Source organism: Oncorhynchus keta, chromosome 23 (genome assembly GCF_023373465.1).
Source record: "Oncorhynchus keta strain PuntledgeMale-10-30-2019 chromosome 23, Oket_V2, whole genome shotgun sequence".
In the NCBI taxonomy this organism is placed as follows: Eukaryota; Metazoa; Chordata; class Actinopteri; order Salmoniformes; family Salmonidae; genus Oncorhynchus; species Oncorhynchus keta.
In genome coordinates, this window is record NC_068443.1 from 11,592,697 (window position 1) to 11,611,214 (window position 18,518).

General features: G+C 41.7%; 1 protein-coding gene across 1 annotated transcript; it reads left to right on the forward strand.

The window, feature by feature from the left end:
* The first annotated feature begins 241 nt into the window (after positions 1-241).
* On the forward strand, positions 242-18,458 carry LOC118372513 (5'-AMP-activated protein kinase subunit beta-2-like). Its single transcript, XM_052476361.1, has 8 exons — positions 242-383; positions 1,102-1,285; positions 1,629-1,780; positions 1,910-2,003; positions 2,656-2,770; positions 3,174-3,307; positions 15,106-15,174; positions 15,605-18,458. Exons 2-8 carry the CDS (start codon positions 1,133-1,135, stop codon positions 15,680-15,682), a joined length of 795 nt encoding a protein of 264 aa, XP_052332321.1. The 5' UTR covers positions 242-383; positions 1,102-1,132; the 3' UTR covers positions 15,683-18,458.
* The last annotated feature ends 60 nt before the right edge of the window (positions 18,459-18,518 follow it).

Sequence of the window (18,518 nt, forward strand, 5' to 3'; positions counted from 1 at the left end):
AACGTAAAAAGTCCGAAATACAACCATTTTACTGACTGTGGGTGATGTCTATTAATCTATGTTCTTATATAAATGACACAAATGAAAATTAAACGTTTCTATTGGTAAAATATGACACAGTACACAGGGCTGGTTTTGCCGTAAAGCACTGTATATGTGTGTTGCTGGTTAACGATATATGCTAATTCCAGTTCTATCTGATCTTGGGTTAGGTGTTTCACTATTTCTGTTCATGAAACAGGTTCATCTATTTTTGCCAATGACTGCATAGTTTGTCCTGGTGGGGATCCGTAGTTGGTGGAATAACATTGTGAAGAAGAATGTTGATGTCAAAGTTGAAGAGGAGGACTCAGTGTTAAACACACTTCGAATCGTGTCATTTGGTGAGTAACTGTCCCATACAGAACCGATTGATCAACATGGCATGTCACGATGTTAGCATTGTCACTGGTTGCCATTTCACAATCACACCCTAAGTATAGCCCACGATGGGTATAGAGGCAGCAAAAAATATTCCCTGCGGCAGTCAGGGGGAGCGATTTATGCTAGCTAACTGCTAAGGGAACTAACTGTAGCCTTTGCCTTGTTCAATTCTGTATTCTGATCTATACTATAGTTATTGCCAGATTGCTTGGTCGTTCAAGTTTGTTTCTTCGTGCTCGTGGAGCAGCACATGCATGACCCGACTTGTTGATTGTCAGGAGTGGGCTAGCCAGCTGGTGGTGGGCCGAGCAGAGCACTTCCAATCCTGGTAACAAGTCAGCTGTTTAGATAGCTAGCTCAACATGACTAACTTTAGCTAGCTAAGTACAGTCAATATTCAGCTCTGTTGCCAATGTCAGCAACTGTACACATTGATCATAGATTTGCTGGAAATTCTGTATAGCTAGCTAGCTAACATTAGCTAGTTATTCAAATGACAAGGCAAAACATATATCCAGTCCCCCTTAGTCTCTCTCCATCAAGCATCCTGTTGTTGTTGACCTTATCTAACTAATCTGAAATATGCAAGTAATGTTCAGAGGTTGGTATGGGTGGCAAGTTATGTCTTGTTGTTTGTAAGATGATGATGATGATGATGATGACTATGTTTTCTTTCAGCTTGTCCTGGCAGGAAACTTAGTAAAGGATCATGGGTAACACAGGCGACCGGATGTCCGGAGACCGCCATGGCGCCAAGGCCCATCGCTCTGACAGCAGAGACAAAGACCACGAGCCCAGCAAGATGGTGGACAGCACTGATGACCCTAACATCTTCAACACACACGGTCTGGGGTCCTCGAAGGTACCTCTGCTCTGGAACATAGGATATTTGGGGGCAGGGGCGTAAAGACCATCACACTAAACAGTTGCATGAACAACAGATGCGGGGGGGTACATTTCCGGTGCAGATTAAGAAGATGACGATGGGAAGAGAAGTAGAAGCCATATTAGCCAAGTGAGATAAACCCTGCCTCTTTCTCAATTCATCTTTATCAATTCCTCTCTCCTCGCCTCCTCAAAACCCACTGGAGAAGAAGGTCCTTTTACAAGGAGGCAAGGAGATAATATGCGAGGAATCACAAAAAGAGTAGAGCCCCTGTCATTTCCACATTTTGATTTAAACGGAGTTTCTTTTCTCCCGTTAGGTGTCGGACAAGGAGGAGCCCGACCTGGATGACCTGGTGAAGACCGGGCCTCAGTCCAGGCCCACGGTTATCCGCTGGGCCGGAGGAGGGAAGGAGGTTTACATCGCTGGATCCTTTAACAACTGGGGCAACAAGATCCACCTCAATAAGAGGTAGGGCAGGGGAAAGGAGAGGCCCTGGCCTGCATACTGTATTGCTGTTATACTATTTTATTAGTGACAACACTTTGACACAGTTAATAGTGCATTAGCAGTGTATTAACACAGTGTTTCTTCGCCAAGCCACAATGACTTTGTAGCGATCCTGGACTTGCCAGAGGGAGAGCACCAGTACAAGTTCTTTGTGGACGGACAGTGGGTCCATGACCCCTCAGAGGTAAACCCTACATATGGCTCTGGCCTAAACTAGACTACTAGATTGATATACTTTTTTTTGCCTGTTAAAAAAAATACATTCACACAAGTACATCCATTTAAAATGTGACAGGGATAGCACAATGAAGTCAGTGAATTATTTCCATCTATGATGTCATTGTTATTTTATTTTAGGCCTAACCTGAACATATAAAGGTTTAATAATATTTTTCAAATACAACAGTGCAGCTATTTTCAGCCGTGTTTTGGTGATCGATCCACACGGTTTATTTGTTATTAACCCTGCTATAACACTCCCTTGTTTTGGTGATCGATCCACACGGTTTATTTGTTATTAACCCTGCTATAACACTCCTTGTTTTGCTGATCGATCCACACGGTTTATTTGTTATTAACCCTGCTATAACACTCCCTTGTTTTGGTGATCCATCCACACGGTTTATTTGTTATTAACCCTGCTATAACACTCCCTTGTTTTGGTGATCCATCCACACGGTTTATTTGTTATTAACCCTGCTATAACACTCCCTTGTTTTGGTGATCCATCCACACGGTTTATTTGTTATTAACCCTGCTATAACACTCCCTTGTTTTGGTGATCCATCCACACGGTTTATTTGTTATTAACCCTGCTATAACACTCCCTCCCGCAGCCTGTGGTGACCAGCCAGTTAGGCACCATCAACAACCTGATCGAGGTGAAGCAGTCGGACTTTGAGGTGTTTGATGCTCTGCAGGTGGACTCTCTGGAATCTACCGACACCTCAGGTCAGTAGAGCCTCTAATCCTCTGTTGTCCTTTACATTAAGCTTGTATAGCCTTATCTATTTATGATTGGATTAGTGAAGGCAGGGTTTTCATCCCGTGTTGTCCCTTTGGGTTAAGCATAGCCTTGTACTGACCAAGAGTTGCCGACTTAATTAAGGTCATGCAAGTTTGGGCCAAGTTTCCTTTCTCATGGTAATCACTGATCTGTACATGATTGGGTAAGCGAAGGCAGGTTTTCCATCCTATCACCATTCAAGCCTTTTCAGATCAGTGATTACTTCAAGGAAGGATGTAATATTTAATCCTGATCAGGTGTTTAGGATAAGTTATGTAAATTGATGAAAACCCAAGAAATCAGTCACCATTTGAGAGTATATGAATGACATGCTGTGTGTGTCCTCAGACCTGTCCAGCTCCCCTCCAGGTCCCTATGGACAGGAGCAGTACATGTTCAGGCCTGAGGAACGCTCCAAAGCCCCGCCCATCCTCCCCCCACACCTCCTCCAGGTCATCCTCAACAAGGACACTAACATCTCTGTGAGTTTCCTTCTGTTTCTCTCTCTCTCTCTCTCTCTCTCTCTCTCTCTCTCTCTCTCTCTCTCTCTCTCTCTCTCTCTCTCTCTCTCTCTCTTATTCAATTACATTCGCTTTATTGGCATGATGTAACAATGTGCATAATGCCAAAGCTTACTTTGGAGATTTACAATATTAACATAATTAAAATAATAATAATCAATATTGTCAACAGGACAACAGTAACACGAATAATCAAGGGTCAAAATAACCATACATTGAACAATAACAATGGCATAGAGGACATGTGCATGTTAGTAGGTCTGTCACACACTGTCCCTCATCTTCTGTCTGGCAGCAATGTAGTGCGCTGCCAACCCACAGCTCTCTGCGTCCTCCCCCAACAGGACGGGCAGCCTACTCTCATCAGAGAGGTCTTTGAAACCTTGAATAAGGGTTTCACATTTGGGGAAATTACACTCTGTAATTGTTTTATATTTTTTAATTTTGTCAGGAAATGCAATTCTGTCTCGGGTTCTGCTGTGGTACAGTGGTTGCACAGTCATTCCTCTATAGGGAGCCAGGTTTTCCTGTGTCTATCCTTTTCAATGACAAGGCGGTACTCACTGAGCCTGTACTTTCTCAAGGGTTTTCTAAAGTTTTGATCAGTAACCAAGGTCAAATAGTTTGCCACGGTGTAATGTCGATTGTGCTCCCCAATAAGCAGTGATGGAAAAAGTACCCAATTTTCATACTTGAGTAATTTTCTATTAAGGTATATTTTCTTTTACTCATGTAAAAGTGAAAGTCACCCAGTAAAATACTACCCGAGTAAAAGTCTAAAAGTATTTGGTTTTAAATATACTTAAGTATTAAAAGTAAATATAATTGCTAAAATATACTTAAGTATCAAAAGTAAAAGTATAAATCATTTTGCATTCCTTATATTAAACAAACCAGACAGCACAATCTTGATTTTTTTTTAAATTTACGGATAGCCAGGGGCACACTCAAACACTCATATACAAACAAAACACATATGTTTATAGAGTCTGCCAGATCAGAGGCAGTAGGGATGACCAGGGATGCTCTCTTGTTTAAAGTATTTTTACTTAAGTCTTTAATGCCATTGTCAATAAGTAATGAAGTTTTGTTTTGACAGTGTTGTAATTTGGTTTATTCCGATTCATTGGATTTTCTGGTTCTGAGGATTCAGAGTGTTAGTAGAACTCAGCCCCAGGACCAGCTAGATGAGGGGACTCTGTTCTTTTCTCTCTCTCTCTCTCTCTCTCTCTCTCTCTCTCTCTCTCTCTCTCTCTCTCTCTCTCTCTCTCTCTCTCTCTCTCTCTCTCTCTCTCTCTCTCTCTCTCTCTCCCCCTCTCTCCCCCTCTCTCTCTCTCCCCCTCTCTCTCTCCCCCTCTCTCTCTCTCCCTCTCTCTCTCCCTCTCTCTCTCCTCTCTCTCTCTCTCTCTCTCTCTCTCTCTCTCTCTCTCTCTCTCTCTCTCTCTCTCTCTCCCCTCTCTCTCTCTCTCTCTCCCTCTCTCTCTCTCTCTCTCTCTCTCTCTCTCTCTCTCTCCCCTCTCTCTCTCTCTCTCTCTCTCTCTCTCTCTCTCTCTCTCTCTCTCTCTCTCTCTCTCTCTCTCTCTCTCTCTCTCTCTCTTTCTCTCTCTCTCTCTCTCTCCCTCTCTCTCTCTCTCTCTCCCTCTCTCTCTCTCTCCCCTCTCTCTCTCTCTCTCTCTCTCCCCCTCTCTCCTCCTCTCTCTCTCTCTCTCTCCCTCCTCTCTCTCTCTCTCTCTCTCTCTCTCTCTCTCTCTCTCTCTCTCTCTCTCTCTCTCTCTCTCTCTCTCTCTCTCTCTCTCTCTCTCTCTCTCTCTCTCTCTCTCTCTCTCTCTCTCCCTCTCTCTCCCCCTCTCTCTCTCTCTCTCTCTCTCTCTCTCTCTCTGGGTTCTCTCTCTCGTCGGAGTGCATGCTGGGAGTGAGTCGTCAAGCAGGAGTGATTGTGAGAGTGAATGGAATTTCTGTTCACTCTATCGGGTTTTGGGTATATATATATATATATATATATATATATATATATATATATATATATATATTGATCAGTTTAGTTGTTTTAAGAGTATCTATCACTAAGCACGTATAGGGGTGGTGGGATCTTTGAGGTTGGTTTTTCGCGAGGGCACAACCAGCCGGTGGGGCTGGTTGCTATGGCCACTCGCAGAAATGTAGAGTTTGAAAAACTTAGTCGGAGGCATGGAGTAAAGATTCCTGCTGCGGCCGGGTGTTCAGTGGAAGAATGTAGCTTGGCTGTGGGTGCTATCATTGGGTATGATAGCATCAAATCAGCCTCAAGGATGAATAGCGCTGTAGTGATATTCTTAGATTCAATTGAAAAGGTGAATAAGATAGTTGAGAGGTGGTGTATTTCAGACACAGATGCCGGCAAAGCAAAAGTTATACTTTCTAACGTGCCACCATTTGTTAGAGATGAAGTGTTAGAGCGAGAGTTATCTCACCATGGTCAAATCGTATCTACAATAAGGAAGGTTCTTTTTGGATGCAAATCTCCGTTGTTGAAACATGTCGTGTCTCATAGGAGACAAGTGCATATGATTTTAAAAAAGGAAGGAGATGAACTGAATTTAGCGTTTAGCTTTAAGATTGATGGATTTGATTATGTCTTCTATGCATCTATTGAATCAATGAAATGCTTTGGCTGTGGAAGAGAGGGGCATTTGGTGCGTAGTTGTCCCGACAAAGAGCGTGCTGAGCCTGGTAGTAGCTCTAGTGCGGGTGCAACTAACGCACCACCGCAAAGGGATGAACATACTAAGGGTGCAGGGGAAGAGAGAAGGAGGGCAGATGTGGTTGGAAAAGTAGGAGAGAAAGGCATTGTGGATACGGGGGAAATTGTGGTAGATCAGAACACAGAGGGAGGGGAAACAGTAGGTGAGATTGCGACTGCCGTCGCTGAGGTGGTGCTGGAAAATGAAATTGGAGGTCGGAGATTGAAATAACGGAAAAGGAAGCGGATGTTTTCAAAATACCAAGGAGTAAAAGGAAGAATTTAAGGGGTGGTGAAGGGTCTAATTCTAAGAGAAAGGTAGAGATTGATAAATCAGTTGAAGATGAACAAGTTGTAGAGATGATGGAGTTTTCTTCTGGGGAGGATAGTGAGAGTGAGTAATCTGACGCGTCACAACAATATAGTGAGATAAATGGGGTGGAAGGGAGGTATGGGATCGAGAAGATATGTCAATTTCTGAAGTTGACAAAAGGGAAGAAATATATGCAGGATTACAATGTAACTGATTTTTTCCCTGAACGTGAATTGTTTATTGAATCAGCAAAGTTTCTGATGTCAAAAATTACAGGGGGAAGTTAGAAAAGCCCTGAAATTGCTAGACTCAAGAAAGTGGTCACGAGAGTGATAAGTGATGTAAATTCTAAAGAAAGAGTTCAGTTGCAGTTTTAACTCTGTAAAGAGATGTGGTGGCTGTATTTTCCTCTGTATATATTTTTTTTTATCCATGAGCAGTTTTAAGATTTCTTCTTTAAACGTAAATGGGGCAAGAGATGTTAAAAAAAGAGTTATGAGTTAAATTAGGGGAAAGGGAAGTGACAATTTTTCTACAAGAAACGCATAGTAAGTTGGAAAATTAAGTTATGTGGCAACAGGAGTGGGGGGGGGACAGTGGTGTGTAGTCATAAAAACTCAAAAAGTGGGGGTGTGGTTATCTTGTTCTCAAAAGGGTTTTTGCCTTTGTCATATGAGGTTGAAGAAGTAGTTGAGGGGAGGTTATTAAAAGTTAGAGCAAGGTATGAAAACATCACTATGTGTCTGATAAATGTATATGCCCCAGTGGTGACAGTTGAGAGGGTATGTTTTTTAGAGACATTATCAAATACCATTGAGAAATGTAACAAAGAAGATTATTTATTTATTGCTGGGGATTTTAACTGCACAGTTAGCGATTTAGATAGAAATCACCAAGAACCTCATATAGCCTCAAGGACTTTTTAAAAACGCCTCATTGTAACACATGACCTGTGTGATATTTGGCGGAGTCAACATGGAGGAACAAGGCAGTACACCTGGGCGCATGTGAGAGAGAACATCATCTCTATGGCCAGGTTAGATAGGTTTTATGTTTTTGAGCATCAATCTCAGGTCTGTAAATCAAGTGTGATAACCCCAGTGGGATTTTCTGGTCATTGTTTAATAACAGAGGTGGTGTTCATTAACGATGTAAAACCCAAAAGCGCATACTGGCATTTTAATATAACTTTATTGAGTGATGCTCACTTCAGGAACTGTTTCAGTTTTTTTGGGGCGAGGTGGAGGTCTCAAAAGGCCAGTTTTGTATCCCTTCAACAGTGGTGGGATATAGGGAAAATCCAGATTCAACCATTTTGTAATCAATACATGAGGAATGTCACCAAGGATATCACCAGATCAATGAAAGCCCTAGAGATTGAAATAGTGGAACTCATGACGTTGGTTGAGACCACAGGAGATCGAGGCCATACTCAGGCCCTCAAGAGGAGAAAAGCTGCATTGGCAGACCTGCTGGGTATCAGAGCACAGGGGGCACTGGTGAGAAGTAAGTTTCAGGGAATATCAGAAATGGATGCCTCATCTAAATTTTTCTTTGGTTTAGAGAAAAAGAATGGACAAAGAAAAATTATTCATTGTCTCAAATCAGCTGTTGGACAAGAGCTCACTAGCCCTAGTGAAATTAGAAAGAGGGCAGTAGAGTTCTATGCTGAGCTCTACAAGTGTGTGTACAAAGAGGATAAAACAGTGACACGGCAGTTCTTTGATGGGCTCCCAAAGGTGGCTGCAGAAGCTCAGGTTGAGCTTGAGCAACCATTGTCTTTGCAGGATTTATACACTGCATTAAAAGGCATGGAAAATGGAAGGACACCAGGCATTGATGGGCTTCCCGTTGACTTTTTTAAGTCTTTTTGGGCTATGTTGGGAGAGGATTGGTTAGAAGTAGCTAATGATAGTTTAACCGGACGGTTACTACCAATAAGCTGCAGGCTGTCCTCACCCTACTGCCCAAAAAGGGTGACCCGAGGGAGGTGAAGAACTGGAGGCCGGTGGCTTTATTGTGCACTGATTATAAGATATTGTCAAAGGCTTTGTCCAACAGGCTGAGGGAGGTGATGGGGCAAATCATACATACGGATCAGTCCTACTGTGTTCCTGACAGGCAGATAGGGGATAACAGTTCTCAGATTCGTGATTTTTTTGGACGTCTCTAGGGCTATTGGGTTGGATGCTGGTCTAATTTCAATTGATCAGGAAAAGGCATTTGACCGAGTTGAACATCAATATTTATGGCACACGTTTGAGGCGTTTGGGTTCAGCTCTGGTTTTATTGCCATGATAAAGGTGATATATGGTGACATTGAAAGTGTATTGAAAGTTAACGGTGGTTTGAGTGCTCCTTTTAAAGTGTGTAGAGGTATTAGGCAGGGATGTTCTATGTCAGGGATGTTATATGCCATTGCTATAGAGCCACTACTAAATAGCATTAGAAGTCGCATTGCAGGGGTGTACTTTTCAGAGGATATTCCTCCTATTCGTCTCTCAGCCTATGCTGATGATGTAGTTGTGTTAGTGAAAAATCAAGCGGAGGTGGATAGCTTGAGTCTAATGGTTGATCGTTTTAGGGGAATATCCACTGCAAAGGTAAATTGGGAAAAGAGTTGTGCTTTACAGATTGGAGAATGGTCTGGAGGGATCATGGCTTTGCCAGGGGGGCTAGAATGGTGTAAGGGAGGTTTTAAGTATCTTGGAGTGTACTTAGGAGATGAGGGGACTATGGGAAAAAATTGGAGTGGGGTGGTTGAAATGGTGGAAGGGAGGATGAGGAGATGGCGTTGGTTATTATCTCGTATGTCATATAGGGGGCGCACTATTATAGTTAACAATGTGATTGCCTCTGCACTGTGGCATCGGTAGTCAGTTTTAGAACCACCATCTGGCCTTCTGGCTAAGATACAGGCAATTATTGTGGATTTCTTTTGGGATAAATATCACTGGGTTCCACAAAGTGTTTTGTATTTGTCAAAAGAGGAGGGGGGACAAGGTCTTGTACATCTTGCTAGTAGGGCTGCTGCTTTCCGGTTTCAGTTTATTCAAAGGTTGCTTTATGGACCGGAAAATGTGGTGTGGAGATGGGTGGCAGGTCTTGTATTACAGCGGGTTGGAGGATTAGGTTTAAAGAAGGCTTTATTTCTGGTTGATAGTAGCCAGATTTCTAGGGAGGGAGTACCTCCGTTTTACAGAGGCCTTCTCAGAGTGTGGAGCATAATGAAGGTGTCTAGACGAACTTCAGCGGAGTCAGTGCATTGGCTGTTGGAGGAACCTCTGGTGTCTGGGGCAAGACTGGATTGTACAACTGCAGCTGTTCCACATTTCTCCAAGATTCTGGTGAAGGGGAAAATCATCACCTTAAGACAGTTAATGGCCATGGCTGGGCCCGTCTTAATGGATGGAAGACGGGTGGCAGAACATTTGGGGATGAGGTCGGAAAGGATTGTCGGACAAATGCTGGGGAGCTGCAGGAAGGCTCTGTCAGCGGAAGAATGGGGTATGCTTAGTAGCCACAAGAAGAAGGTACAAGATGAAGACGTCTCATTTCCAAAACTAGGGATTACACCAAATATCCCAGAGTCAGAAAGAAAGGCGTTATTACTGGATTTGAGAGGGTTGGAGGAGGTGGGTTTGAATGAGGTGAATGGGAAGGACTTGTATAGGGGGTGTGTCAAGGTGTTGAATAAAGATAAATTAAAAAATTGAAAAGACACTCTATGGAGGGTAAAATTGGGCATTGATGACAAGGTAAAGCCAGCATGGAGTGCACTGTACAAACCACCGTTACAAAAGGGTACTGGTGATATGCAATGGAGGGTTTTACATGGCATCATTGCAGTTAATGCTTTTGTATCTGTTATTAACTCAGATGTTAGAGATGGATGTCCTTTTTGTAATATAAGAGAAACCATTTTTCACTGTTTTATGGCGTGTGAGAGGATAAAACCTCTATTGGAAATGCTGGAATCTTTGTTTAAAGCTGTATGGGAGTTTTTCAATAACACTGTTTTTATTTTGGGGTTTCAATATAGTAAACAACAGAAAAGAAAATGTCAAATGTTACATTTTATTTTGGGACAAGCTAAGATGTCAATTTTTCTGAGTAGGAAACATAAGATAGAAACGGGATATGGGCATGATGTAAGATGTGTTTTTAAAGGATTAGTGAAAGCAAGAATAAAAGTAGATTTTGAGTTCTTTTCAGCTGTAAAATATCTCCTATTATTTGAGGAGAAGTGGGCCTACGAAGGAGTGCTTTGTTTTGAAGAGGAGGGGAAATTATTTTTTGCTGATAAAATAAGTTGAATGTATATGGTTTGTTATGTATTTATTTTTGTTGAGGAATTACATTTGTTGTTTCATTTCTGAAAAGGCAGTGTGTCATTATTTATGTTAACACTTGAGTAAAAATAAAGGTTTTATAAAAACTCAACTCTCTCTCTCTCTCTCTTTGGGTTCTCTCTCTCTCTCCTCTCTCTCTTTGGGTTCTCTCTCTCTCCTCTCTCTCTTTGGGTTCTCTCTCTCTCTCTCCTCTCTCTCTTTGGGTTCTCTCTCTCTCTCTCCTCTCTCTCTTTGGGTTCTCTCTCTCTCTCTCCTCTCTCTCTTTGGGTTCTCTCTCTCTCTCTCTCTTTGGGTTCTCTCTCGCTCTCTCTCTCTCTCTCTCTCTCTCTCTCTCTCTCTCTCTCTCTCTCTCTCTCTTCTCTCCTCTCTCTCTTTGGGTTCTCTCTCTCTCTCTCTCTTTGGGTTCTCTCTCTCTCTCTTTGGGTTCTCTCTCTCTCTTTGGGTTCTCTCTCTCTCTCTCTCTCTCTCCTCTCTCTCTTTGGGTTCTCTCTCTTTCTCTCTCTCTTTGGGTTCTCTCTCTCTCTCTCTTTGGGTTCTCTCTCTCTCTCTCTCTGGGTTCTCTCTCTCTCTCTTTGTGTTCTCTCTCTCTCTCTCTCTCTCTCTCTTTGGGTTCTCTCTCTCTTTGGGTTCTCTCTCTCTCTCTCTCTTTGGGTTCTCTCTCTCTCTTTGGGTTCTCTTTCTCTCTCTCTCTCTCTCTCTCTCTTTGGGTTCTCTCTCTCTCTCTCTTTGGGTTCTCTCTCTCTCTCTCTTTGGGTTCTCTCTCTCTCTCTCTCTCTCTCTCTCTCTCTTTGGGTTCTCTCTCTCTCTCTTTGGGTTCTCTCTCTCTCTCTCTCTCTTTGGGTTCTCTCTCTCTCTTTGGGTTCTCTCTCTCTCTCTCTCTCTCTCTCTCTCTCATTCAATTTCACTTTAAGGCCTTTATTGGCATGGGAAACATGTTAACATTGCCAAAGCAAGTGATAATAAACACAAGTGAAATAAACAATACAAATTAACATTAAACATTACAATCACAAAAGTTCCAAAATAATAAATACATTTCAAATCTTATATTATGTGCAAATAGTTAAAGTACAAAAGGGAAAATAGATCAAAATAAATATGGGTTGTATTTACAGTGTGTTTGTTCTTCACAGGTTGCCCTTCTCTTGTGGCAACAGGTTACACATTTTGCTGCTGTGATGGCACACTGGTATTTCACCCAGTAGATATGAGAGTTTATCAAAATTGGGTTTGTTTAATATGGTCATACATTTGGCAGGAGGTTAGGAAGTGCAGCTCAGTTTCCACCTCATTTTGTGGGCAGTGTGCACATAGCCTGTATTCTCTTGAGAGCCAGGTCTGCCTATGGCGGTCTTTCTCAACAGCCCCAGGACCAGCTTGCTTCGGGGACTCTTCTCCAGGTTCATCTCTCTGTAGGTGATGGCTTTGTTATTGAAGGTTTCGGAATCGATTCCTTTTAGAAGGTTGTAGAATTTAACGTCTCTTTTCTGGAATTTTATAATTAGCGGGTATCAACCGAATTCTGCTCTGCATGCATTATTTGGTGTTTTACGTTGTACACAAAGAATATTTTTGATAAATGTTTGTCCCATTTTGTGAATTCTTGGTTGGTGAGCAAACCCCAGACCTCTCAACCATATGGGTTCTATAACTGATTCAAGCATTTTTAGCCAGATCCTAATTGGTATGTCAAATTTTATTTTCATTTTGATGGCATAGAAGGCCCTTCTTGCCTTGTCTCTCAGATCGTTCTCAGCTTTGTGAAAGTTACCTGTGGCGCTGATGTGTAGGCCGAGGTACAGTGGGGCAAAAAAGTATTTAGTCAGCCACCAATTGTGCAAGTTCTCCCACTTAAAAAGATGAGAGAGGCCTGTAATGTTCATCATAGGTACACTTCAACTATGACAGACAAAATGAGAAAAAAAATCCAGAAAATCACATTTTTCAGATTTTTAATGAATTTATTTGCAAATTATGGTGGAAAATATGTATTTGGTCAATAACAAAAATGTATCTCAATACTTTGTTATATACCCTTTGTTGGCAATGACAGAGGTCAAATGTTTTCTGTAAGTCTTCACAAGGTTTTCACACACTGTTGCTGGCATTTTGGCCCATTCCTCCATGCAGATCTCCTCTAGAGCAGTGATGTTTTGGGGCTGTTGCTGGGCAACACAGACTTTCAACTCCCTCCAAAGATTTTCTATGGGGTTGAGATCTGGAGACTGGCTAGGCTACTCCAGGACCTTGAAATGCTTCTTACGAAGCCACTCCTTCGTTGCCCGGGGTGTGTGTTTGGGATCATTGTCATGCTGAAAGACCCAGCCACGTTTCATCTTCAATGCCCCTTGCTGATGGAAGGAGGTTTTCACTCAAAATCTCACAATACATGGCCCCATTCATTCTTTCCTTTACACGGATCAGTCGTCCTGGTCCCTTTGCAGAAAAACAATCCCAAAGCATGATGTTTCCACCCCCATGCTTCACAGTAGGTATGGTGTTCTTTGGATGCAACTCAGCATTCTTTGTCCTCCAAACACGACGAGTTGAGTTTTTACCAAAAAGTTATATTTTGGTTTCATCTGACCATATGACATTCTCCCAATCTTCTTCTGGATCATCCAAATGCTCTCTAGCAAACTTCAGACGGGCCTGGACATGTATTGGCTTAAGCAGGGGGACACGTCTGGCACTGCAGGATTTGAGTCCCCGGCGGCGTAGTGTGTTACTGATGGTAGGCTTTGTTACTTTGGTCCCAGCTCTCTGCAGGTCATTCAGTAGGTCCCTCCGTGTGGTTCTGGGATTTTTGCTCACCGTTCTTGTGATGATTTTGACCCCACGGTGTGAGATCTTGCGTGGAGCCCCAGATCGAGGGAGATTATCAGTGGTCTTGTATGTCTTCCATTTCCTAATAATTGCTCCCACAGTTGATTTCTTCAAACCAAGCTGCTTACCTATTGCAGATTCAGTCTTCCCAGCCTGGTGAAGATCTACAATTTTGTTTCTCGTGTCCTTTGACAGCTCTTTGGTCTTGACCATAGTGGAGTTTGGAGTGTGACTGTTTGAGGTTGTGGACAGGTGTCTTTTATACTGATAACAAGTTCAAACAGGTGGCATTAATACAGGTAACGAGTGGAGGACAGAGGAGCCTCTTAAAGAAGACGTTACAGGTCTGTGAGAGCCAGAAATCTTGCTTGTTTGTAGGTGACCAAATACATATTTTCCACCATAATTTGCAAATAAATTCATTAAAAATCCTACAATATGGTTTTCTGGATATTTTTTTCTCATTTTGTCTGTCATAGTTGAAGTGTACCTCTGATGAAAATTCCAGGCCTCTCTTATCTTTTTAAGTGGGAGAACTTGCACAATTGGTGGCTGACTAAATACTTTTTTGCCCCACTGTATGAATAGTTTTTTTGTGTGCTGTAGGGCAATGATGAATTTGTAGTTGTGGTCCTGGCAACTGAACCTTTTTTGGAACACCATTATTTTTGTCTTACTGAGATTTACTCAGGGCCCAGGTCTGACAGTGCCGAAGATCTAGGTGCTGCTGTAGGCCCTCCTTGGTTGTGGACAGAAGCACCAGATCATCAGCAAACAGTAGATATTTGACTTCAGATTCTAGTAGGGTGAGACCGGGTGCTGCAGACTTTTCTAGTGCCCGCGCCAATTTGTTTATATATACAGTGCCTTGCGAAAGTATTCGGCCCCCTTGAACTTTGCGACCTTTTGCCACATTTCAGGCTTCAAACATAAAGATATAAAACTGTATTTTTTTGTATTTTTTTGTGAAGAATCAACAACAAGTGGGACACTTGCTGTTCTTTATTTTTCCGTCGTGTATTTCTGTATTGTTTTAGTGATTCACCATAGTGAAGGCGTAGACTCAGGTTTTCTGGGTCTCTATGTTTTTGGTTGACTAGGTTTCTCAATTTCTTTCTTAGGTTTTTGCATTCTTCATCAAACCATTTGTCATTGTTGTTCATTTTCTTCTGTTTTCTGTTTTACATTGTTTAGATTTGATAGGGAAGCTGTCAAATATACTGTTTAGGTTTTCTACTGCAAAGTTTACACCTTCACTATTATAGTGGAAAGTTTTGTCCAGGAAGTTGTCTATATGGGATAGAATTTGTTGTTGCCAAATTGTTTTTTGGTAGGTTTATACTATTTTCTTCCGTAGCATTTCTTAATGTTATACTTCTCTGTCTCCCTCTCTCCTCTTTCTCTCTCTCTCCCTCATCTTATCTGATCTTCTCTCTGTCCCTCTCTCCCTTTCTCATTCTCTTTCGCTCTCCCATCTCTGCATTGTAAATTCCAGTTTGGAACCATCTTGATTACTAATTCGTCTTCTCTCTCTCTTCCTCTCCTACAGTGCGACCCAGCCTTGCTGCCTGAACCCAACCATGTGATGCTCAACCATCTGTATGCGCTCTCAATAAAGGTACTGTAGGAGGGCAGAATCCTCTATCCCACTTCTTACTGCAATACTTATGGATTGAGTAATAGTCTCATCCATAGCATAACATAGCATTAGTGTCTGTCTCTCTCTCTCTCTCTCTCTCTTTCTCCCGTCTGTCTTTTCTCTCTCTCTCTCTCTCTCTCTCTCTCTCTCTCTCTCTGTCTCGTCTGTCTTTTCTCTCTCTCTCTCTCTCTCTCTCTCTCTCGTCTGTCTGTCTTTTCTCTCTCTCTCTCTCTCTCTCTCTCTCTCTCTCTCTCTCTCTCTCTCTCTCTCTCTCTCTCTCTCTCTCTCTCTCTCTCTCTCTCTCTCTCTCTCTCTCCCGTCTGTCTTTTCTGTTTCTCTCTCTCTCTCTCTCTCCCGTCTGTCTTTTCTGTCTCACACAATCACACTCTCTATCTGTCCTCTCCCTCAGGATGGAGTGATGGTGCTCAGTGCGACTCACAGGTATAAGAAGAAGTACGTCACATCTCTGCTCTACAAGCCCATCTAACCTGTGTGTGTAGGTGCACAGTGCTATAGAGGGCAGCATGTTAATACTGCGCTGGGTTTATCCATGACATGTAGTTGAGATTGGACTAAACTAACAGTTTACAAAAGAGCTGGGGGCCTGTGGCTGAGACTGGGGGGCAAATCTCAAGACACCCTTTTCCCTGTAGAGTGCACTACACAATGTAGCACTCAGCAAATGGGTTCAAAGTAGTGCACTCAATGTGGAATAGGGTGTCATTTGACCTTCAGCCTGTGACTTCACAAGGAGTCCACAAGGAGAAATACTGAAAGTGGACTGTGGCGTTTTCCCATAATGCACCCATAGTTGAATAGCAATAAGGGACTGAAAGAAATCACTGTGTGTGTTTTTTTGTGCAGCACTTAGGCTGCGTTTACACAGGCATCCCAATTCTGATCCTTTTGTCTACTAATTTGTCTTTTGATCAATCACATCAGATCTTTTCACATCAGAACTTTTTCAGAGCTGATGTGATTGGTTAAAAGACCAATTAGTGGAAAAAATATCAGAATTGGGCTGCCTGTGTAAATGCAGCCTTAGATTCTTTGTGGGTGCGTAAAAAGAACATTTATTTCCATTAAAAACATAAGGGTTTGAAGACACGTCTGCTGATTGGGACTGTAAAACACATATAATCAACATGACATTTTATTAAATTAGCTTTTGAAAGGTTATGTACACGGAAAGAGGGCAGTTGAATGTTTCTGGCTTGGATTTAGTGTCCCAATAGTGTCCCATTCTTTCTCCATATTTTTATTGTAATTGGACAGTGACTAGACTAAAGGGAGGATTCTGCAGAGTCGTCCTTGTTATTACTGTAATTGGACAGTGACGAGACTAAATGGAGGATTCTGCAGGGTCTTCCATGTTATTACTGTAATTGGATAGTGACTAGACTAAATTGAGGATTCTGCAGGGTCTTCCTTGTTATTACTGTAATTGGACAGTGACCAGACTAAATGGAGGATTCTGCAGGGTCTTCCTTGTTATTACTGTAATTGGACACTGACTAGACTAAATGGAGGATTCTGCAGGGTCTTCCTTGTTATTACTGTAATTGGACAGTGACTAGACTAAATGGAGGATTCTATAGAGTCTTCCTTGTTATTACTGTAATTTTCAGTGACTAGACTAAATGGAGGATTCTGCAGGGTCTTCCTTGTTATTATTGTAATTGGACAGTGACAAGACTAAATGGAGGATTCTGCAGGGTCTTCCTTGTTATTACTGTAATTGGACAGTGACTAGACTAAAGGGAGGATTCTGCAGAGTCGTCCTTGTTATTACTGTAATTGGACAGAAACTAGACTAAATGGAGGATTCTGCAGGGTCTTCCTTGTTATTACTGTAATTGGACAGTGACTAGACTAAATGGAGGATTCTGCAGAGTCTTCCTTGTTATTACTGTAATTGGACAGTGACTAGACTAAATGGAGGATTCTGCAGGGTCTTCCTTGTTATTACTGTAATTGGACAGTGACTAGACTAAATGGAGGATTCTGCAGGGTCTTCCTTGTTATTACTGTAATTGGACAGTGACTAGACTAAATGGAGGATTCTGCAGGGTCTTCCTTGTTATTACTGTAATTGGACAGTGACTAGACTAAATGGAGGATTCTGCAGGGTCTTCCTTGTTATTACTGTAATTGGACAGTGACTAGACTAAACGGAGGATTCTGCAGGGTCTTCCTTGTTATTACTGTAATTGGACAGTGACTAGACTAAATGGAGGATTCTGCAGGGTCTTCCTTGTTTGATTCCAAAGGGACGATGACCACTGATAAAATCAGGATATGCAATTGGATAGGTTGTGTAAATTTAACTGAACTGAATTATAACAAACTATGGGTATTAAATGGTATATCCCATTTAATCACTTTAAACTAAAGGCCTCATATTACATATCAAGTAGGAGTTGTGAAATGTTGGCCTGTGTCCTGTAGATCTTTGCTTAGTTCTGCTATTGCCTTCATGAAAGGATGCTGCAAGCACTTTAGCTACACGTGTGTCTCCAACAAATGCTTTGAGCAGGATTGTTGACATAAACTTAACTATGCAGATACACGGACACATCTGGTAGCTTTACATTGAACCTCAGTGTCCAGTCTGCATGTTAGAGATGGAGAAATAGCTGTTCTGTGTGCGTTTTTCTTTTTTCATTCTATTTTCTATTTATCCAATAGAAATCGATGTACCTGTTACATTTTCTGTATCTATAGCAAAGAAACAAACAAATAATGGTTTGTCTTGAATGTCGTGCATGATTTGAATGTCTAATACGAACAGTTTACTGTGGAATGTGTGGTGGATTTCACAACTGTGATTCTATCAAGATTAAACATTTGTGGCAAATTGCCAATATTGATTTCATAAGAATGTTAAGTGTAATTTACTTTCATCAATAATGTTAAATTATGTTAAACTACTCAGATTTGACATTAAGTGTATTTAATTTTTATCATTTTGAGAGAATATTGTACCTATTGCTAGGTAGGTGATATACTCCAAAGAGAAGATAATATATAATTACATATTTTATTTGAAGAAACTGAGAAAAAGCTATATCTCGCTCTGTTTGAGAATATAGGATATTCTGGTGCTTTATTAGGCAAAAAACAAAACTTGAATTTTAAAACTGTTAGCTGAAATGTTTGTTTTTGAAAATACTTTGCAGCATCTCTGTGTAAGCCAGGTACTATAGAAGGTTGTTTCACTTGTTTGCAAATAAAAAGGGAAGACGTGTTGACCATGAATATCAGTTGTGCCTAAATAGTATCTTTACCTAATGTGAGTGACTGGCTAGATTACATTTGCCCTA